The sequence below is a fragment of the Hyperoodon ampullatus genome, assembly GCF_949752795.1.
Source record: "Hyperoodon ampullatus genome assembly, chromosome: 9".
Classification (NCBI taxonomy): Eukaryota; Metazoa; Chordata; class Mammalia; order Artiodactyla; family Ziphiidae; genus Hyperoodon; species Hyperoodon ampullatus.
Genome location: NC_136922.1, coordinates 53,088,044 through 53,111,198, shown reverse-complemented (window position 1 = coordinate 53,111,198; position 23,155 = coordinate 53,088,044). Strand labels below are relative to the sequence as shown.

The 23,155-nt window shown below is 35.9% G+C and overlaps 1 protein-coding gene across 3 annotated transcripts in view; it reads left to right on the top strand.

Moving 5' to 3' along the window:
- The window catches only part of AKAP9 (A-kinase anchoring protein 9), a gene marked incomplete at its 5' end in the record, with an annotated part of 150,198 nt that overhangs the window by 86,122 nt on the left and 40,921 nt on the right, over positions 1–23,155 (top strand). For 2 of the 3 annotated variants that reach the window (XM_079711809.1, XM_079711808.1), the window contains one exon: positions 8,048–8,274. In XM_079711809.1, coding sequence (XP_079567935.1) covers positions 8,048–8,274 — 227 coding nt within the window. Of the gene's footprint in view, positions 1–8,047; positions 8,275–20,159; positions 20,406–23,155 lie in introns of those variants that run through there. The other variant, XM_079711810.1, reaches the window with a different exon arrangement.

Genomic DNA, 23,155 nt, shown 5'->3' with positions numbered 1-23,155 from the left:
CTGTTTAATTTCTCCACCAATAAAAGAAAAATTCCATATCACCACTCAGGTCTCTTACCAATATCTGTGAGGTATAAGCAACATTCTGAAACCACCCTCTAAAGGGAAGAGTTTTTGTCAGATGGAGAAAGATAGGATCTGGACGCTTGGACCAGAAGATCAAGGCCTTCCCTCACTACCATTCCATACCCAAGAACTTCTCCCCAGTTGGAAGCCAGTCATCTAAAAATAAAAATGCCAGTTTATGCAATTTTTGAGAACATTCTGTTTGTTAAGTTTCATGTGGAGCAACGAGAAGAAATTATCCCACTTAGAGAAAGTTTACTTAATTACAGGTTGGCCAGTAATATGTTTCTAAGTGCAGAGAAAAGCTTGATTTGGAATTTAAGTAAAATTGATTCTAAAAACTTAGTTGAATTCAAAGATAATTTTAAAAACTGCTTTTAGTAAAGTAAGAGCCAAAATAATACTGTAACTTTAAACTTTCAAACTCACTCTTTTCAAACTTTGTAGAAGTATTTTTTTTTTAATTAAGTTCACTCTTGGTTAAGTTCTCAGTCAAGGGCTATGTGTTTTCTGCATATGAATCTTGATGTATAGAAAAGAATTAAGTAATATTTTCTTGATCTCATTGTAAAAGTATTTATCAAATTATGGGTTTTGTTGTTGTTTTGTTTTGTTTTTTTGTGGTACGCGGGCCTCTCACTGTTGTGGCCTCTCCCGTTGCGGAGCGCAGGCTCAGCAGCCACGGGTCACGGGCCCAGCCGCTCCGCGGCATGTGGGATCTTCCCAGACCGGGGCACGAACCCGTGTCCTCTGCATCAGCAGGCGGACTCTCAACCGCTGCGCCACCAGGGAAGCCCAAATTATGTTTTTTTAAAAACAATTGTCTCATAAACTAGTTTCACTTAACCATTTGGGAAAGGGGGCATTTTGCTGTGCTACAGGTAAGACCTACACCATGTTCAAAAGACACTCTGAGGAATGTTCTGTACATTACAAGAATATTTTGTGCTTTTTTTGTTAACAGTTCTCCTAGACACTTCTCCAAGTGGTTGCTGAAGTATTCGGCAAACAACATATCTTTTTTTTTTTTAAATAAATTTATTTATTTATTTGTTTATTTTTGGCTGTGTTGGGTCTTCGTTGCTGTGTGCAGGCTTTCTCTAGTTGTGGAGAGCGGGGGCTACTCTTCATTGCAGTGTACGAGCTTCTCATTGTGGTGGCTTCTCTTGTTGCAGAGCATGGGCTCTAGGCACGCGGGCTTCAGTAGTTGTGGCACACTGGCTCAGTAGTTGTGGCTCGTGGGCTCTAGAGTGCAGGCTTAGTTGTGGCGCATGGGCTTAGTTGCTCCACGGCATGTGGGATCTTCCCGGACCAGGGCTCGAACCCATGTCCCCTGCATTGGCAGGTGGATTCTTAACCACTGTGCCACCAGGGAAGCCCCAAACAACATATCTTAAAAGACAGCAAACTCACTTTTAGAGCAGTGTTCCCATAGTTATAAAAAGGAATAAATTGGTAATTTGTTGTTGTTGTTGTTGTGTTACTTTTATTTTATTTATTTATTATTTTTAATTTTTATTGGAGTATAGTTGCTTTATAATGTGTTAGTTTCTACTATACAGCAAAGCGAATCAGCTATACATAAACATATATCCCCTCTTTTTTGGATTTCCTTCCCATTTAGGTCACCACAGAGCATTGAGTAGAGTTCCTGTGCTGTACAGTAGGTTCTCATTAGTTATCTGTTTTATACATAGTATCAATAGTGTATATATATGTCAATCCCACTCTCCCAATTCATCATCCCCGCCCCCCACTCTTGGTATCCATGCATTTGTTCTCTACGTCTGTGTCTCTGTTTTTCTGCTTTGTAAATAAGATCGTCTATACCAAGTTTTTCAGATTCCACATATATGCATTAATATATGATATTCTTTCTCACTTCACTCTGTATGACAGACTCTAGGTCCATCCACGTCTCTACAAATGACCCAATTTCGTTCCTTTTTATGGCTGTGTAATATTCCATTGTATGTATGTACCACATCTTCTTTTTCCATTCCTCTGGTGATGGACATTTAGGTTGTTTCCATGTCCTGGCTATTGTAAATAGTGCTGCTGTGAACATTGGGGTGTATGTGTCTTTTTGAGTTATGGTTTTCTCTGGGTATATGCGCAGTAGTGGGATTGGTGGATCACATGGTAGTTCTATTTTTAGTTTTTTTAAGGAACCTCCATACTGTTCTCCAAAATGGCTGTATCAGTTTACATTCCCACCAACAGTGCAAGAGGTTTCCCTTTTCTTCACAGCCTCTCTAGCATTTATTGTTTGTAGATTTTGTGATGATGGCCATTCTGACCTGTATGAGGTGATAACCTCATTGTAGTTTTGATTTGCATTTCTCTAATAATTAGTGATGCTGAGCATCTTTTCATGTGTTTGTTGGCCATCTGTATGTCTTCTTTGGAGAAATGTCTATTTAGGTCTTCTGCCCATATTTTGATTGGGTTGTTTGTTTTTTTGATACCAAGCTGCATGAGCTGCTTATATATTTTGGAGATTAATCCTTTGTTAGTTGCTTCGTTTGCAAATACTTTCTCCCATTCTGAGGGTTGTCTTTTCATCTTGTTTATAGTTTCCTTTGCTGTGCAAAAGCTTCTGAGTTTCACATGGTCCCATTTGTTTATTTTTGTTTTTATTTTCATTACTCTAGGAGGTGGGTCAAAAAGGATCTTGCTGTGATTATGTGATTATGTTTAATTTATGTCAGAGAGTGTTTCGCCTGTTTTTCCTCTAAGAGTCTTACAGTATCTGGCATTACATTTAGGTCTTTAATGCATTTTGAGTTTATTTTTGTGTATGGTGTTAGGGAGTGTTCTAATTTCATTCTTTTACATGTAGCTTAGAGGATTATGTTATATTCCTTTTCTGTGAGAAGGCAGACCTGGAAGGACATCACATCTCCTAGCCTACTTTCTTATGCACGGTTATGCATCTGAGTCTCCCAAATAGATTAAATATGTCTATGTCCTATTTTAAGATATCCAATAATAGAGTAGTTTTTCAATTATAAGTAATTTAATCAGTTCAGTTATACAGTTGTATTGAACAATGTCTTTTTGCTCTCTGCTTTGCACCAATTTCAGTCCAGTGAAGGAGGCACTGAAATTCCGATTCAAGGCAAAATAAAACCATGGTACTTAATGTTTTACTTAATACCACTTTATGTATTTGAGTCAATTAAGCCTTTAGAAATAAATACTTAATTATTTAACCATTAATAGATACTGAAAGAATAATAAGATACAAAAGGAAAAATTAAATCCTCTGCTAAGAAATACAGTATGAAGACTAGTAAAGCAGAGGTAAGAATTTTGCTGCTGTTATGTGTAATTTCCATTTAATTCGTTTTTATATTTTTGTGTTTGGCAGTGATGTGCTAGTCTTAATAACAAAATTAGGAAGATCACTAGTATCATTTGGGGGCACTTAGATTCACTTTGCATCTTGAAGGAAATATTGAATTAATAGAATTTATAATTTAAAACTGAAGAAGATAATGTCTTTAAAATATTGACACCATGTTCCATACGTAAGAATTTTTCTGATGTTTCTTCAGATTTTTAATGAAAGTATTATTGTAAAAACTAAAATAAACTTTTGAAATATTTCTTTTATGTCTTATTTAATATAACAAAAAGCTCAGTTTTAATCTGATTATGAAGGAACTCTTGCTTTTCAATTTTTATATATGACCTTTTGTTGTGAGCAGTAGCACTTGTAATCTATTTGCAGCCCTCAAGTCTGAACTTGTTTAGAGTTTAAACATGTGTGGACTTGTTAACTCTCTAAAAAAATAAATAATTGACTTGCTAATGTTTGCTTCCTCGTAAGAGCAACCTAGTTTATGAAATTGAAGGGAAATTTTGAGCCAGTGTGAAATCGCTTGAACTTGAGTGAATATTAGACTAGTTCGTAAAAATGAGTTCCCCTAAGATATGTTGAAAGAAGAGGTCCTTTAGGTCTACACTGTGATGGTTCAGTAGTAAAATACATACATCCCGCTTAGAAGACCAGGGACTAAATCTTATTTGCTGCAGCTTTTTTTGGAGCAGTGTGTTGTTACAGCAAGAACACTGGATTAGTATGAGGAGGTCCTTGTTCTAGCTCACTGTGACCTTGAGCAAGTCTCTTAGCCTCCTGGGGCCTCACTTCAGTTTACTCATCTGTTAAGTGTAAGAGTCAGACAAGAGTCAGTGGTTTCCATTTAGAACCCCAGAGATCTTCAGGCCACTGGGGCAGGGGAATGCTCTATCCTATCACCCACTCTGCTTAAACTGAGAAGCTTCTTACTATCTCTATGGAATGAACATGGTAAAATCCATAAAAAAAGTGACCGAAGACCTTTTGAATAACCATCATCTACCATGTTTAAGACACAGATCTGAGTGGTTGGCCAATCTGAAATCATGATTCTTTTCACCAAACTGGTCATTCTGAGATTTCTATTGGCATTTTATAAAATTGCCCTGCCAATTTATCTTTTTCTCTAATTTTTCCTGCCAAAGACTAGTTATAATAAATACAGTACAAGTTTGATGTTGTTCTCATTCCTTTATTTCACTGGAATAAACAAAGTTCTGTATCTTCATTGGAACATATTTGATTATTTTTATTCATTTGTTTATATCTTCAAAATGTTATCAGTAAAATACATTAAGCTGGTTCACATCTTCATATTTTCTAGGTACTTTAACGGCTATTTTTTATTAGCCATTTAAAAAATGAACATTCAGTGGCTTTTTATAAGCCAGTTTGTTTTATATATCCTTTGTATTTTGTGTTTGAGATTTGCTCCCATGCAATATATAGTATCTTCAGGTTTTTTCCTCACCATGGATTCCTTCTCTGTACCCTAAAACATACTGATATCTTCATAATAAAAAAAAAATTGTTTTTTCTCAACTTTGCTCGCCCCTTAAGGTAAACCGCAACAAACTCTATGAAAGATTAGACCAGCTCTTTCTTCCACCAGCTTTGGTTTCTGTTCCTATAGTACCAAAGCTGTTCTAAAGACAGCAGTGACCTTCTGATTGTCGCATCCAGTAGCATCTTCTCAGTCCTTGTCCCGTTTGACTTTCTAGACAAATAGCATTATTGAAGTCTCTCTCTTTCTGAAACATTCTCTTCTTGTCTCCTGGAACATCTCTCTCCTGTCTTTCTCTGACTTTTTTTTTACACAGGTTCTTCTGTTGGCTTATGCTCCAACCATGTTTGTCCTCTTCTCACTAAATATTGCTCCTAAAGCAAATGTGTCTACTTCCAAGGTTCAACTCTCACCTTTCTACAGTGACTCCTAAGTCTCTACAGACCCATATTTCCAGAAGTTGACTTCCCTCCTCCACATATCCCATTAACACTTCAGACTAATCATTTTTCATGCTTACTCTGTATACTTTCTCCTAATTTTTTAGTATTTCTTTTAATGACTCTTCTGTCCTCTAAGAATCATCTAAGCTGGAAACCCAGAGTCATCTTTTACTGCTTTTCTTTCTCTCTTGTCTTATACATTCAGTTTTTTCCAACCTGTGACCAGCCCCCGTCCATCTTTAACATTTCTTATCTGGGCAATTGAAATAGTATTCTAACCAGACTCTTCTCCTTCTCCAGCCCTTCCTCTGCATTGCTGCCGTTTGCTTCCTGATTCACACATTTGGTATTATCTTCCTGCTCAGAAAACGAGTTACTTCCCCATTATTTATAACAAAAAAACCCAGGTTCCTGAAAAATTTAAGACCATTCACAACTTGGATCCAGCCTACTTTCTAGCAACCTTTTTTCTGCTCTCTCCCCTACCTCATCCTTGCTTTGCCACATACTTGCACCCCACAAAGCTGCCTTGATTGCCCATTATATCAGACTATCATCTTTCCTGAGATTTGTCAGATTCTCTGTATCCATTAAAAGGAAATGTCCCTAGAATGCATTTAATTCCTTAGATAAAAATACTATATTACATAGGTATTTTTAGTTTTTTTAACACCAGTTGTAAACTAATTTTTCTTGCTTCCATAACTTCATCAAAAATATCATTTATTTTCTAGACTACATTAATTTTATTTACTGGCTTTGTAATATACATTGTTCTGTACTTTATCTGAACTCATTTTGAATTCTAAGATCATTTTGAACTCATGAATGTTTATAAACTGTTAATCCCTATTATCAAGACATTCAGTTTTGAATATGTGGAATAATGTAAGTAAATACCAGTCTAGTTGTTGTTTTTCAGTTTTGAAAATAAAAATGCAAAATGACATTGTATTTGCTGCTACACTAAGAATTAGATAAACCTATGTAGTAGCAAATATTTAAAGTCATTTTCTCTAGGGACTTCCCTGGTGGTCCAGTGGTTGACTTTGCCTTCCAATGCAGGGGATGTGGGTTCGATCCCTGTCGGGGAGCTAAGATCCCACATGCCTCACTGGCCAAAAAACCAAAACATAAAACAGAAGCAGTATTCTAACAAATTCAATAAAGACCTTAAAAAAGAAAAAAGGTCCACACGGTGTCATTTTCTAGAATGCAGTTTTGGATTCTTCAGCCAGTGACTTATACAAAGGAGGTGTTTAGTGAATCTTGAATTGTGCTGGGACTTCCCTGATGGCACAGTGGTTAAGAATCCACCTGCCAATGCAGGGTACACAGGTTCGAGCCATGGTCCAGGAAGATCCCACATGCTGCAGAGCAACTAAGCCCATGCGCCACAACTACTGAAGCCCAGGAGCCTAGAGCCCGTGCTCCACAACAAGAGAAACCGCCGCAGTGAGAAGCCCACACATTGCAACGAAGAGTAGCCCCCGCTCGCTGCAGCTAGAGAAAGCCTGCGTGCAGCAATGGAGGCCCAAGGCAGCCAAAAATAAATAAATAAAATGTTGAATTGTGCTGAGTTCAGATTTTGTATCTGAAACCGCATCTGATATCATTACTACATGAGATTGAGAGACTTCCATATGACACCAGCTACTTTAGCAAGACTTTTTAATAAATAGCTCTTATTCTCCTGGGTGATTGTATCAAACTGAATGTTTATTCCAGGTACTTTGGAAATTACAATTTCTTGTGACTTTAATTTGTTAACTTTGTACAGTTACTGATAAGAAATATCTACTACTTGTAATAAAAGAATAGGTGATTCCTCTTCAGGAAATTTCATTGTTCGATTGTAGCATGCTGCCCACAGATAAGTACTGTATTCCCTGGCAGTGATAAATAACATATGCTTTTATTTCAGTTTAGAGAAAACGCTTCTAAAGCTTTATCTTCTGCCCAGGTAAACTCAGTTTTCTTTACATAAGAAAAAAGACTAGTGTGGAAACACAAGTCCATAGTTAAAATTAGAACTGCTTATTAGTCTAACCTTTTCCCAGGATAGCTATTACAAAAGTAGCAAGTTGCAAAAAGATTTTAGTCCCTTTTACTGTCTAGCCGAGCAGGTGATGCTGCCCAGTATACTGCTTAGAAATCAAAGGGTCTGTTCCATGCAAAATCAAGCCCTTCTGTCGTTCCATACACCTGGAATATCCCATTGCACAACGTTTTCTTTTCATGTTGTTGTTTAGATATTTGTTTTTCATTACACCATGTGTAATGTCCTTGTGGATAGGAACCAAATCTTGCCACCTATGTGTCTCCATTACTTAGTAAACCCTACGTGATGGACATTTAGTAAATATCTGTTGAAAGGTGTTTTAAATTTTTTATTAAAGAAAAAATACTAATTATCCCAAATATTAATTTCTGCCAAGCCCTATTAGCTAGCATAGCATTATTCTTCCCCTTCTTATACCTGGTAGGTTATCAAATAATATTACATTCTGTATTTGCCTATTTTATTTGTTTTGTTGCAGTGTTAACTAAGATACCTTATAGTTCCAATGATTTCAAGTTTTAATTTGATTTTATTTTGTAACCTTTTTTTTTTTACTATAATTATTATAATTGATTTATACATTTAAAATACTGTTTTTCTGGTTACAGATGAATCTAAACCCTCTTATTCTGGAAGTGATATACCAAGGAGTGACAATAGCATGTGGTCCAAAGTAACTGAGGAAGGAACGGAGCTGTCACAGCAGCTCATGAGGAGTGGCTTTACTGGAAATGAAATAGACCCTGAGAATGAAGAACTTATGCTGAACATTAGCTCTCGACTACAAGCGGCAGTTGAAAAACTCCTAGAAGCCATAAGTGAAACTAGTAGTCAGGTAACCTCCTTATGTTGCTAATATATACTGAGTTGGAAATAAGTTTTCTTTTAAGCCAGGGAACGAGAACTAAATGTTTTCTCTTTACTGTCTCACAGAAATCTAGTTTGGTTCCCCTTTAATAATTGGTTGTCTTTGTGACAACTAATTGCTGATGGGGTCTTTAAATTCTAAAATTCAGTGTTTTAATTTTCAGATTTTTCTAGACTCTGACACATTACTTTTTTTGATACCAAAAGAGATTTTAACTTTACCATTGTATGAAATATTCCATTATAATATATATTATTTATTTGAAGGAATGGTATAAGGAATCTCTAAAGCAAACTGTGTGCTCAAGTATGTCATAGCAGTACTATTAAATATAACAGATCAAGCCTACCATTCCTTCCCGTGATTTTTACATTCTTTTCACAAATATGATTAGAATACCTCACTTTACTACCTTGGTAGGAAATTAGAGTGAGGGACAGTTTCTACATTGAAGTATTGTTTTCATAGTACTTTTGAGAGTATATACCATTGTATTTATACCTTAACTTGCAATTTTCTCTGTCTATAAAATTTTTATACCCTGTATAGTAATTGTCTCTTAAGTACTCTATGCAGAATTTTAAAAATTGTTTGCTGTTTTAAAATGAAGTAATTTCACTTATTTTAAAAATATTTAATTTAACTGTAGAATCACAACTCTTAATCAAATGAGTGCTTCATTGTCATAAGCTACAGGGCCAGTATTATTAACATTTTTCACTGATATCTTTATTCAGAGTATTCTAGATCCCATGTGCATTTTAAACAAAAGTTGAGAAGTTGAAAGAGTATCTTTGATCTCTTGCTATTTCTTATGTCTGGCCTCCATTGATGCTACTTTTTTTTCTTCAAGAAATTATTCTGTTTCTGCAGTAGCAATGACTATTGGATGCTACTCTCCTTAGTAAACTGAGCCAATTCTGGCATTTTCAGCTGTTGCTTTTCAGCACTTTTAATGCTTGAATATGCATTATAATTATTCCTTTTATCCTGTGAAAGTCATACAGATGATTCTATACTGAATTTCTACATGATCTTGCTTTTTTTTTTCTTTTTTGCTTATTTCAGCCACGTTGGTATTTAATTTCTGTGTTTATCTTTTATACCATGAGAACAGCTGTTAATACTTTTCCTTTTTTGACCACTATTAAATACTCTTGACCTGGATCTTGAGCTCTGTTAATACTGTTGCTGCTACCTGATACTCATTGTAATTTATGGACAATCTAGTTAATGCAATATATTTGTCATTTGACATGCCCCATGGAAAAAGGGTATATAAATCAGAAACGATCAGTGGTTGGACTTGTTCCTACAGGCTACTGAAGAGAAACTTTCCCCATAATCCATTAACACTGTCAACAGACAAGTGCAGGAGATCCACCTGAAACACTCAGTCTTCCAGGCTAAGATTACAGCTTATCAAATCTGTTTATGTGTCCAGGTAGTGAGGTACAGTAGGAGCCTGATGATTCTCCATTTGTTAAATACTAAAGCGGCAATATGTTATGTAGATTTTACTGTATTGTTTTAGTTTAAATATCACTGAATAGATCACAGAAATTTTGCCCAGAGCAGTAAGTAGTTCTCAAAGTGTGGTCTCTAAAGCAGCAACATAAACATCACTAAAGAGTTGTTCTGAATGTAAATTCTCAGTCCCCACCCCAGACCTACCGAATGATGGGGCCCCCAAACCTGTGTTTTAACAAGTCCTTTAGGTGATACTGATACAGACTAAAGTTTGAGAACCACTGACCTAGAAATTATTATAATATTCACATTATTCTAGCGGAATTTTGAAGTGTTCTACTAATATCTGTTATATAAAAGGTTGAAGTAGTTGTTGACACTTGATATAAAAATCATTTTTCTTAGATGAATTATATTTTTAAGGCAGTGGGAATAGGAGCTCTGTAAGATTTTCTTTAAATTTAGTTCAGTTACTACTCTTCCATGGAGAGATGTTTAAAGACATTGACTTCTTCAGAATATTCTCATTAATAACTAAAATTATCTTGAACATGATGAATATTTTTAACAGTCAGATTGATGCAAAATAATGTGTAGTCCTCTTTGTTAAATGACTAATATTCCATTTTCTTTTTAATGAGTCATTATTTGGCTCTTCTTCATAATGGAATATTTTCCTTTTATCTTGATTCTTTTTCACTTGTCATAAAAAAATCTAAAACAGAACTGACACTGCTATATCTTTTTTTTGCTTGCAGTGAAAGAGAAATTCAGGTAAATAGCTCTGCATAGGATACCCTGAGAGTAGAAAAGAGAGCAGTATCTGACAGTTTAGGGTAAGGTAAGAACAAGTAAAGCTTATTGGAGGACTCGATGCTTTGAGATGACTCAGTCATTCATCAAATTTATTGAACACCTGGTACGTAACAATTGCTCTTCTAGATACTGGAGGTACAGCACTGAACAAAATGTACAAAGTCCCTACTCTCACAGAGGTTACAATATAATGGTGGGGACTGATAATAAATAAACATAGTATGCCGGATGGTGATACCTACTGTGAAGGAAAATAAAATAGGGGGAGGTAGAGCATGATGGGGGAAGAGGACATTTTACGTAGGAAAATTAAGGAAGACCTCTCTGATACTGTGATAGTCAAGCATCTACCTTAAGGAAGTATGGGAGACAGCCACATAGGTAAGTTGGGGAAGAATGTTTCAGGCAAAGGAATAGTGAGTACGAGGCCCTGAGGTGGTCATTGAGGTGGTCACGTGCTAGTTCTTTGTGTGGTTGACAAAGAGGCCAGTGTAGCTGGAGCAAGAAGAGTGGACAAAGTGTGGGAGACGAGGTCATAGTGATACCTGGGAACCAGATCACATGGAACTTGGAATTTAATTCTTAAAGAGATGTAGTCATTGGGTACAATTTTTTAACTTGTCATTTTGAAGTAATTTCAGACTTACAGAAAAGTTGCAAAACTAGCACCAAGAGTACCCATGTACTCTTCACTCAACTTTCCCTAATGTTCACATCTTGTGTAATCACACTATAGTTATCAAAACTTAGAAATTAAAAGTGGTACAATACTATAAACTACAGACTGGATTTTACCAGTTTTCCCACGAATGCCCTTTTTCTGTTCTAGGATCTATTCCAGGATCGCACATTGCATTTAGTTGTCATGTCTTCTTCATCTTCTCCAGACTCTGTTAGTTCCTGAGTCTTTTCTTTGCCTTTCATGACCTTGACACTTGAAAAGGACTGGCCAGTTATTTTGGAGAATATCCCTCGGTGTGATTTTGTCTATTTTCTCATGATTACATGAAGCTTATTCATTTTTGACAAGAATACCACTGAAGTTATGTGCCCTTCTCTGTGTCAAATCGAAAGGCACATGTCTTATTACAGGTGCTGTTAATCTCGATTACTTGTGGTGTTAGCTGGGTTTCTACACTGTTTGATACTATGCAAATTTCCTGTTTCTCTTTAAACTTCCATACACTAATCTTAGCATCCATTGGTAGATCTTGCCTGCACAGTAATTACTGTGGTGTTCCAGTGGTGATTTTCTATCATCATTCATTCATCATTCCTTCATTTATTGATTGGAATTATTCTGTAAGAGCTGTTTCTTTTTTCTATTATTTATTTATTTTTATTTTTTGCTGCACGCAGGCTTTCTCTGGTTGTGGCAAGTGGGGGCTCCTCTTTGTTGCAGTGCGTGGACTTCTCATTGCAGTGGCTTCTCTTGTTGCAGAGCACGGGCTCTAGGCGCGTGGGCTCTAGAGCGCAGGCTCAGTAGTTGTGGCGCACGGGCTTAGTTGTTCCACGACATGTGGGATCTTCCCGGACCAGGGATTGAACCCGTGTCCCCTGCGTTGGCAGGCGGAGTCTTAACCACTTCACCACCAGGGAAGTCCCAAGAGCTGTTTCTTCACTCACATTTATTTACTTAACTAATCGAGTTTCATATGAACTCATAGCTATTAATTTTTTTCAGTGGTTTATAATCCAATACTACAGTAGTTTGTTTTGTTCCAGCTTTGGCAATAAGAACTCTTTCAGGTTGGCACTTGTGCACTTTCAAAATGCTTACTCTTTTGAGCATTTGCACTATCAGAGACTCCAGGCCCATCTTGTATTTTCCCTGCCCCAGCCCTAGAATCAACTACTTCTCCAAGGAATTCAAGTTCCCTTTATTGGCGAAAGATAATTAGAAACCAAGACCTGGGTGCTATATGTGCTTATTGTTAACTAAGGTGTTATGGTCCTCTCAGCAGACAGTTTGAAAATATATGTAGTGTATTAATCCTTGCATATATATTTATTTTTATATCTTTCTGTATATATAATAGAAATATAATTTCATATCGATACCTCCAGTCCCCATCTAGTACCACAGAATTCTTTCTCCCCTTTCCCCTTTCCTTTGTAACTTTGTTCTCCAAAGGCGAGAAACCAGGCTCTCATAATCTACAGTAGTTTTATTCATTTGTTAAACATTTATACCCATAAAGTAATTTCATACCCATATATACCCATAAAGTAATTTTACAGTTGCTAACCTATATCCCTGTGAAAAACAAATTTACTAACTAGAGTGCAGTATTTATGTACAGTAGTTTTTGGTCTTTAGCCTTACCGTACACAATCAAAATACTGTTTTGCAAAGTATCATAGGTTAACTCTTTTCTCCCCACGCCTTTAGTGTGGTTTTGTTATTCACTTTTAATACAATAAGAATTATTTATTATAGTTTTTATTCCATTTTGGGTTCCCCCACACTTTGGTTAATTTTTTAAAAATTTACGTATGGTGAATTTCATTTGTGCACAGACAGTTCTTTTGGTTGTGACAGATGCATAGAGTTTTGTGTCTACCACCACAAACATAAAACAGAACATTTCTATCACCCCAAAATTCCCTGGTGCTGCTCTGTTCTTTTATAGTCAGCCCCTCCTCCACCTCCTGCCCTTGAAAATCACCAGCTGCTTTCTGTCCCTATAGTTTTGTCTTTTCCAGAGTGTCATTAATGAAATCATACATTATGCATTATTTTGGGTTTGGTTTCATTGTCTTAACAAAATACTTATAAGATTCATCTATGTGTGTTAATACTTTGTTTCTTTATAGAGCTGAGGAGTATTCCATTGAATGGATGCACCCGTATGTTTATCCAAAGGACATACAAATTGTTTCCAGCTCCGGGTCATTAGAGATTTTTCAGCAACTGATCTAACTTACATTTACCAAAAGGATCACTTTGACCCCCTTGTTAAATATAGACTGGGGGGATGGAGGGATGCAGGACAGAAGCAAAGAAACCAGTTGGAGAACTTGCCCAGGCTTATAAGTTAGGTGTAAGTTAGAATTTGAATCCAGGCAGTCTGGCTTCAGGGTCCATGCTCTTAACTGCCACTTTTTCTGCCCTTTGAAAATGAAAGGAGTGAATCATTCTGTCAGTTACTGCTGACAGGTCATGTTATAGCCTGAGGAGTAGATTTTGAAATCTGGGAGGTGTGTGTGTGGGGGGGTCGTTGGTTACTTTACAAGAGCAGTTTCAGTGAAGTAATGGAGGTGAAAGCATAATTCAAGAGAAAATGAGAGGGAAAATGAGCCTTTTAAGTAAAGACTTACAAGTAGAAACTAAGTGGGTGAGTCAAGAAGAAAATTTGTGGCACATGGCATAGCATGTTGGTATAAACCAGCATGATGTGTTTGAGGATACTGGGTAGTTTTGTGATATAAACATCCAGGGTGGAATGTGGGGAACAGAGGGTAGAAGGATAGCGGTGGTTAGCACATAGTCCCTTGAGGGCTTAGTTAAGGAGATTTAACTTTATGCTGAAAAGTGTGGGGAGTCATTGAAATATTTTTGGTAGAAAATAATAATATCAAATTTGTGTTTTAGAGAGAATTCCACTGGCAGCAGTGGGGTGAATATATGGGCAGGAAAATAGGAGAGATGCTGAATGTGCAGAAACAGGAGACTCTTAAAATATTCCAGTGAAAAGGGATAGAAATCAAGTTAGGGCAAGAGGGAAGTGATTTTAAAACTTGTAGAAGCTGAATTTGATAGAAGTTGGTGTGACATTGAATGTAGGGGATAAGGAAGGGGAGAGGAAACCACACGTGAATCCTTGACCAACTAAGTTGTTGGTGTATTTCCCTTACTGAGATGGGGGATGCAAAAGAAGTGAATAACGAGTTCAGTTTTAGGTAATCTGAGTTTGAAATGTGTAGAAGGAGAAGATATTCCCTAGAATCTAGAGTTTGAGAAACTAGATTGGAAGTTGTCACCATTTTTTTTTTTTGCGGTACCCGGGCCTCTCACTGTTGTGGCCTCTCCTGTTGCAGAGCACAGCCTCTGGACACGCAGGCTCAGCAGCCATGGCTCACAGGCCCAGCCGCTCCACGGCCTGTGGGATCTTCCCAGACTGGGGCACGAACCTGTGTCCCCTGCATCAGCAGGCGGACTCTCAACCACTGCGCCACCAGGGAATCCCTGTCATCATTTTAAAGACTTTTGAAACCATGGTTTTCGAGAGTGTACAGAGCTAATTTTTTGTCCTGGTAGAGTGCTGAGATTTAAAAGAGAATAAAGTTAGATAAATCTACAAAAGATATTGAGAATGAGAGAGGAAAATCAAGAGAATAGTGTCATAAAAGCCAGATGAGGAGTGATTTTCCGTAAGTGTCAGATACCACAGAAAGGTAACGGATGCTGTGGATTTAGTGTCCTTTGGATATTTCAGTATAGGTGTCATCAGTGACCTTGATGAGAACAGTTTCATGGAGTTGATAGAGGAGAAATTCAAAATTCAGACATTTACAGAAATAGAGTTGAAGAAATAGAGATAGCAATTTCATGATACCTGGCCGTGAAGAAAACAGGAGACCGTTAGCTTGAAAGGGGCAGAATGTTTTTTTGAAGATTCAGGTGTTTATATTGAGTAGCAATGGAAAAGTTGAAGATGCACATCAGAGAGGATGGGCTTTGTGGAGCCAGATCCTTGGGGTACGTGAGGGTGGAATCTGGAACACAAGTGGAAGCTGTGGCCTTTGGATCAGAGAGACTCTGCCTCCTTTAAGATTGGTGAGAGAAGTTATTGCCAGTGATTGTGGGCTTTTGTTTGGAGTTGGGGAGGAGTTTCACTGAAAAGGCCCTGTAGTCTATGTAAATACTGTCAAATAATCAAGGTTCTTTCTTTCCTTTTTTTTTTTTTTTTAAACTGGTTTGGTTTTATATGTTATATAATTTTAGTGGGAAATCATGATTAAGTCTTGTACTTAGTTTTAAGTTTAGGGGCTGCTTTAGGTTCCATAGATGCATCTTGCTTTAATAAAAGAATTAATAAGCGTTTTCTTTACTAAGTATCAGGGTATCTGCCTTTATAGCCTGATTTCATAATATCTTTTATGAGTATTTTACTTTATGTATTTGATTTCATAAGTGATTTGCCCAATGGCATGTCAAAATCCATATAATAATATATTTACTGTGATGGATTTTACTTCTCTTTTGCTGAGACAGGCTGCTTTAAATATTGAATATATTCAGGCTTGTATTCAACCTATTGCAGTTTCTTATTGGTTGGGATGGCTTTTGTTGGAAGAGGAGTAAAATTGCTGAAAGTCTAGTCTCAAGCCCTTAGAAAGTTAATCTCTTTAACATTATCTTTATTTAGTAGTGTCTTTGTGGTTCTGCAGAGAAGTTTTATCTTTGAGAGTGTGGTTTTAGATTCCTTTTCTTTCTTTCTTTTTTTTTTTTTTTTGGCTGCTTTGCAGCATGTGGGCTTTTCTCTAGTGTGGAGAGTGGGGGGAGGCTACACTTTGTTGTGGTGCGCGGGCTCATTGCAGTGGCTCCTCTTGTTGCGGAGCACGAGCTCTAGGTGCTTGGGCTTCAATAGTTGTGGTGCACAGGCTCAGTAGTTGTGGCTCGCGGGCTCTAGAGCTCAGGCTCAGTAGTTGTGGTGCACGGGCTTAGTTGCTCTGTGGCTTGTGGGATCTTCCTGGACCAGGGCTCGAACCCACGTCCCCTGCATTGGCAGGTGGATTCTTAACCACTGCGCCACCAGGGAAGTCCCTTTTCAGATTCTTGATTCTTGGGTCAGGTAGAAATAGGCATCAGTCTGTTATGTGGAAGTAGTGTTTTAGCAATTAAAGTTTTCCAGAATCCAGAGGTACTGTTTAGAGCCATAGGAGATTATTTACCAAGAGATTCTTTCAGGCGTTAGAAGAAAACAGTGAATGAGGAATTTACTCCCAAAGAAATGATTTTTATTATAGGCAACTCTCATGAATTTATTAATAATCATTTTTTAGAATAATGGAACTTAAGGTACTTTTCTATATTTTCTCCAAAAAGGAGCCTTTTTATGAGGATGAAACAGTAGTACTGTAAGTTAAGATTTTGTTTTGTCATTGTTGTATTTTAGAATATAAACTGGGGGCTTCCCTGATGGCACAGTGGTTAAGAATCCGCCTGCCAGTGCAGGGGACACAGGTTCAAGCCCTGGTCCAGGAAGATCCCACATGCCGCGGAGCAACTAAGCCCATGTGCCACAACTACTGAGCCTGTGCTCTAGAGCCCGCAAGCCACAACTACTGAAGCCCATGCGCCTATAGCCTGTGCTCCACAACAAGAGAAGCCACTGCAGTGAGAAGCCCGTGTACTGCAACGAAGAGTAGCCCCCCACTCGCAGCAATGAAAACCCAGTGCAGCCAAAAATAAATAAGTAAAAAGCAAATAAATTTATTAAAAAAAGTAAAAATAAAACATAAACCTTAGTGAAGTGTTGAAATACCTTTGCCATTAGGTGTTGCTCCCAGCGTGTGTATTATAAGCATCAGGGCTCTGTCAGGGTATTGTAGCCAGGATTCAGTCTATTAAGTAACTTAAAAAAATAAAAAATAAATCAAAATACAAAAGAGAACAACAGAAGTGGTTTACAGGTTGGGGGAAATATTTCTAGGGAAAAGGTTAAATAGCTTGATATTGTACAATTAAAGCTAAAAACATAACTCTATACTGCAAATTAATAGCCTTCAAATATACATTAAAATCTTGATTATCTGAAACCAGGGGATAATGAGCTAGTCTGGTTAATTAAAAGGGTGTTCTCTTAAAAATTGAAATTATTTTAACTGTTTTTGATTGCAAAGGGTTTTATGTGCTTTCTAAAATTAAAAAAAAAGAATATAATTTGAATTATTCCAATTCAAAGTAATCTATCTGGACATCAATATATATAATATACCATCAGTTAATATGCTGTTTTGGGGAGAGCTATTTGCCCCTATCTTAAATCGTCTTTACTGCTGTTTTGAGTCTTTTCCCCCTTTAATTTTACTCTGTTTTCTTTGTGGTTAGTTTCTTAACCTTGACTTATGGTCCTGGTTATAAGGGGGTACACCTTAATTATAAATTTTTTTTTACATGGATAAACACAGGTTTTACATGCTTTCAAAAGTAGGGAAAAATAGACTATAATTTAAATTATTTTAATTCAGGGTCACCTTTCTGAACATTTAGTATAGTATGCCGTCAGTTAATGTACTGTTATGAGGGCTGTTTGCCCCATTCTAAGTCATTTTTTTTTTAAACAGAACAGGAGTATTTATTTATTTTTAAATTTATTTATTTATTTCAGACTGTGTTGGGTCTTCGTTTCTGTGTGAGGGCTTTCTCTAGTTGTGGCAAGCGGGGACCACTCTTCATCGCGACGCGCGGGCCTCTCACTGTCGCGGCCTCTCTTGTTGTGGAGCACAGGCTCCAGACGCGCAAGCTCAGTAGTTTTGGCTCACAGACTTAGTTGCTCCGCGGCATGTGGGATCTTCCCAGACCAGGGCTCGAACCTGTGTCCCCTGCATTAGCAGACAGATTCTCAACCACTGCGCCACCAGGGAAGCCCCCTAAGTCATCTTAATCTGTGGCTTTTTTGAGTCTTTTCCTCCTAGTTTTCTCTTTTCTTTGTAGTTAGTTCTTGGCTTGACCTAAATGTTTCTGTTTATAAAGGGATATGTCTTACTTTCAGGGTTTTGTTTTTGCTTCAAATAAGAGAAATTGGACACCAGGTTATGAAAATAAACTTATTCTCAGAGGGAGCTGAGAAAGAGTATTTTGAGAGGTGTTTGATATGTTGAACATGGGTCCAGCCAGTTCATAAAGTGAACATCTAGGATGTTGATGATTTTGTATCTGCTGAAGCCCCAGTAAAGTCAAATTTAGCTGCACCAGTGGTGTGGTTAGATCTCCATCTTGTACAGATGTTATGATGGTTTCACAAACTAACTGGAGGCGTCACATAAGAAACCATAATAAACAGAAATTTGTCATTGCCTAGTCCAGAATTCTAGGAAGCAGCTGTCCCTCCACTACCCCAAACCATATCCCTGTAGATTCTGAGCTTTCCATAGAAAATCTTATTTTCTCTGCCCTAATTATTAACTTACTGTGAAGGGTTTGAGTATTGACTCCTCTAAAGAGATTTTGTATAGTGAAAGTGGCTATAAAATTGATTTTTGTTGATGTGCTTGCTTTAGTGTGGGTTTTTCCATAGTAGATAAAGGTTTTTGTGAGTTAAGGATACTTAGTTACTGGGTAGAGAAAAGACACCACAATGAAAGGTTTTTCATTTATTTAAAACAACTTTCACTATTGAGGATTTTTAATATTAAAAAGTATGTTGTTCATCTTTTAAATTCTGAGAAGCTGTTTTATTCACTATTGCCGAGGTTTCTGGAGCTACCAAAAGGCCATTATACACCACTTGTGCTTTTAAGTTTTAGTCAGAGTTCATAGGATACCTTAAGTGGTATAATTACCAATTATTATATACAATGCAACTTTTAAAAAGAGGGGTTTTTTTCCCTTAAGAATTACTCTGTAAACAATTCAGTGTGAAAATAGTTTATAACCGATGTTATAAACTATCTATGTTTAGTTATGTAAACTATGTTTAGTTTTAATGACTCCTCAAAAGAATGAGTATTATTTTAAGGAAATATCAAAAGGGAATACTTAGTTTTCCAGAAATAGTTATGATTATTGGATATAGTTGAAGAACTAATTGGTAATGTGGACTCAAACCTACTTGTTTTCACATTTTTAAATTAAAACCATTTTTTAATGGAATGGAAAAACACTAGCTTATCTTAGAAGCATTATAAACTTATCTGGATATCCTTTTCAGAGCTCTGACGTGGAACTTGGATCCTGTTAGGCAGGCTTTTTTGTGGGTGTATGAATTCAGATTCCACCTGTCAGTGTACCTATAGGTAAAGACATTAAGTCACACCCTCTGTTCTGACCTTTCCCCGGGGGACACTGACTAGAATTCTTTGGCTCAGCATGAGAGGCTATTTGAATAGCTCAGTTCAGAAGAGCACTTTGTGAAGCAGCAAGAGCAAGGGAAATAATGTTGCAACTACATTTTTTAAGACTGCTACTATGGAGACTTAAAACTTGACTTTCCCTACCAGGTTCTGCTTGGAAGGCTTTTATTTCCACAGACATATTTTGATACCAGAAGCAGTTTTATTGCTTAGCTAATTAGATATTTATATTTTTATTCTTCCATTCTTCAACAATTTAGTAATTATTCTAATTAAAAACGTGTTTGTTTGCTTTTAGTTTTGTTTTTTTGTTTTTGTTCTGGTTTTTTTGATGAAGACTGATGGAGATCTAGTTCTTTTTAGATTTGTGGGTTTTTTATTTTGTTGTTTAGTTGTATGAATTAATTTTATAATGTTTATTTGATAGTGCTAAGGAGAAATTTTCATACTGCTATGGTATATCTGGATAAACTAAACAGAACTTTCTTAGTGTAGTGGAATACTGGTACAGCAAATGAGGGAAATTAGCAGCTACAACTTATAGAATGGATTCTTACAGGACCTGTTTGGCAGCTGTCAAACTTAGTGGCTCGTGGTTGGAAGAACAAGATGAAGACATTTATGAGGTTGAATCTCGGGTGCCTTTACCACATCCTTTTCCTCTATGTGAACATTTGGATGAAAATAACTCAGTAATTGTTAATACTTCTATTTTTCATTTTATTCATAAAAGAAATGGGCATATATTAAAACTTATTTCCAAAATTTCCCTGCCTACCCCTCCTTATTCAGTAAGTATAAAAATTTGGTTTTTTATAGTTTTATTTTATGCTTTCAGTTTTTTATACATTTAGTTTAAAACTGTAATGAGAAATGAACTTTAAATGTCTTTGGTAAGGGCAAATGGAATAGAATCTTGTTTTCTTCTTGTTTGGTGTGTTACTACTCATTCATCCTGTAATGATTAATGTATTGAGGTGCTAAATTTTGTCCACAGCCCCAACTTGGCTACGTTTTTCATTCCAGAAAGCAGAATGAGATAATATTTCAGTTCTCCCATGCCAGGCAAGCTGTTTAAAAATATCCTGCTTGTCCTTAAGAATCTTACTTCTATATGCTTATGATGCCAATCCTGAGTAAAAATGGAATGATTATATTTGAAGGAATACGCATTGTCATACCTAAAACAGCTAAGTGAATTGTTATTGAGCCAGTTAGGAAATGTTTACAATCATATGGCATATTGCCTGTAGTTCCGGAAAAGAAAAAAGGAAACCTGGATTCTTATTTCAGTTTTTTTGCTAACTCCCTAAGGAGCTTATTTTTAATATGCCTACTAATCCTATGAGGAAATACCTTTTTCTGCTTTTTATATGAAATGTATGTTATAAGCAGTGTTAAGGGTATTTAGCATAGTTAGTATTTCAGTTTCATTTGACACTTAAATGTTGTGAATGATTCACTACAGGTTACTCAGTATGTTATTTGCCATTTTTTGTGACTTTTATGGCTTTAATTATATGTACTAGCTAGTATTTAACAAGACAGATGCTTTCAGAATAGTTTGGTTACCTCCCCTAAAGCTTTTATATTAAAGTGACAGATTATTTACTAATGATACATACTTTTAATGTAGTAAGTTTAGTAAATTATGTGAAAATGTTGAATATGATATTTTTATATATTTCACATTATTAAGTACTAGGTTATAGGTATTATATAAATATTAGGAATAAACTGTGCCTTAACTGGATGGAAGAGGTTTTTTTAAGTATAATGTATTTAAATAAATATTTATTTGAAGGAATTTATTTATTTGAAGGAATCTCTTATTCCAGTAAATGTGGGTGCCATCTTCTATAATAAGTGAAATTTGTTTCCTAGATCTACTGTATTTGAGTCCCAGCTTTTTTGTTTTGCTTTGTAAAACTGAAGTTATTTCTGGTGGTTTCATAGTAATATTTAAACGCATCTTAAGGCAGGTTTAGATCTTGTCAGAAAATAGAATATAGAAGCCGACTTATTTTTCTTATCTAAAGCAAGTGTTTATTTTGTTGTAAGTGCATTGTTGTATTTGTACAGTAGATTTGAAAAAGGAAAAAAAAAACTCATATCCTAATTAGTTAGAGCTATGAACTCTTTTAGAGATTTCATATATTTCAGGCAACCATTTTACAATGTACAGAAAAAAATTACATATGTACATGTGAAAGCAATTGATTTATTTTTAAAATATAGGCTGTGACTAAGTTCAGGAGCAGGGCTTTTTATAAATTAGTTCATATTTTATGGTCATTTTTTAATTTTAAAAATTAATGTATACTGGTTATCCACATTTAAAGGAAAAGTCTTTTGCCAGTCAAAAGTAAAAATATATATAAAGTTTTATCTTTGTTCAGGTAACAACATATTATTACAGATATTTTAGGAAATATTTTGTGATTAAAATGCATGCTTAATTTTCCCTTATGAATCTTAAATGTGTATGCATATTATTTTCAAGTAATGGGTTGTGAATGATATTTAAAACATCATATTAAAACAAGAATAATTGCACAATAGATATGTGAGATACTGATTTATCCAACCACAAAATGGTACCACAAAAAGTTTTACTTAATAACTCTAAAATCTATTTGCTATGGTAAAATTTTTTAAATGTAATGGTGTTAATATTAAATACCAGAAACATTTGTGCTCAGTTTTTCCCCATGTAGTTGTTTTAATAAAAACAGATAAAGCAGGTGCTAGCAGTAAGAAGCCCAGAAAACTAAAGCACAGAGTGCTTTTCTGCAGTTTCATGCAGCTGATAACAGTGATCACTGTTTTTGAGCGCTTTGGCCTTGAGCCGGTACTTGACTGTCATCTTAAAAATTGTTTAAGAATGTGGTCAGTATATGCCAATGACAGCATTTTAAGGAGGCTGTGTTTATAGATAAAGCCTCTGTATTCTAAGGTTTTGAAAATAAACTGAATATTCATTTAGAGTCTTGTAGATGTTTCACAAATGGACAGAAGTATAAAGCTTTTAGTTAAAATATGGGTTGAACTTCATTTTGTTGTGCCACTATGATTTTATTCATTGATGACATTGCATTAATCATTTATTTTTAGTTCCCCACAGTGTACAGCAGGAGTCGCAGTCAATAAGTGTTAAATACAGAAAACATAAAGCTTATCATAGAACACATAGTTACATAAAATTCTTTACCAAATACAAAAAGAGCCTTGTATTATTAATTTTATATCTCTCTTCATATGATAGCATACAGATCTAGTGATGTAAAGTGGTTTATTTTCAAAAGAAGCTTTTTTTGTTGTTCAATAAAATTAGAATACATATCTTATGGAAAATTGTACACAGCTAATCTACTTATCTACTGATTTACCCTACCTACTAGTACTAGCATGCACTAGAAATATTAAATGACTACAATTCAACAGTATATCTTTATTTTCAGTTAAAATTCTTTTTTTTTTTTTTTTAAGCTTTAATGGGGAATGACACTGGTATTCTTAACACTTTGTCTTCCTTCACGTC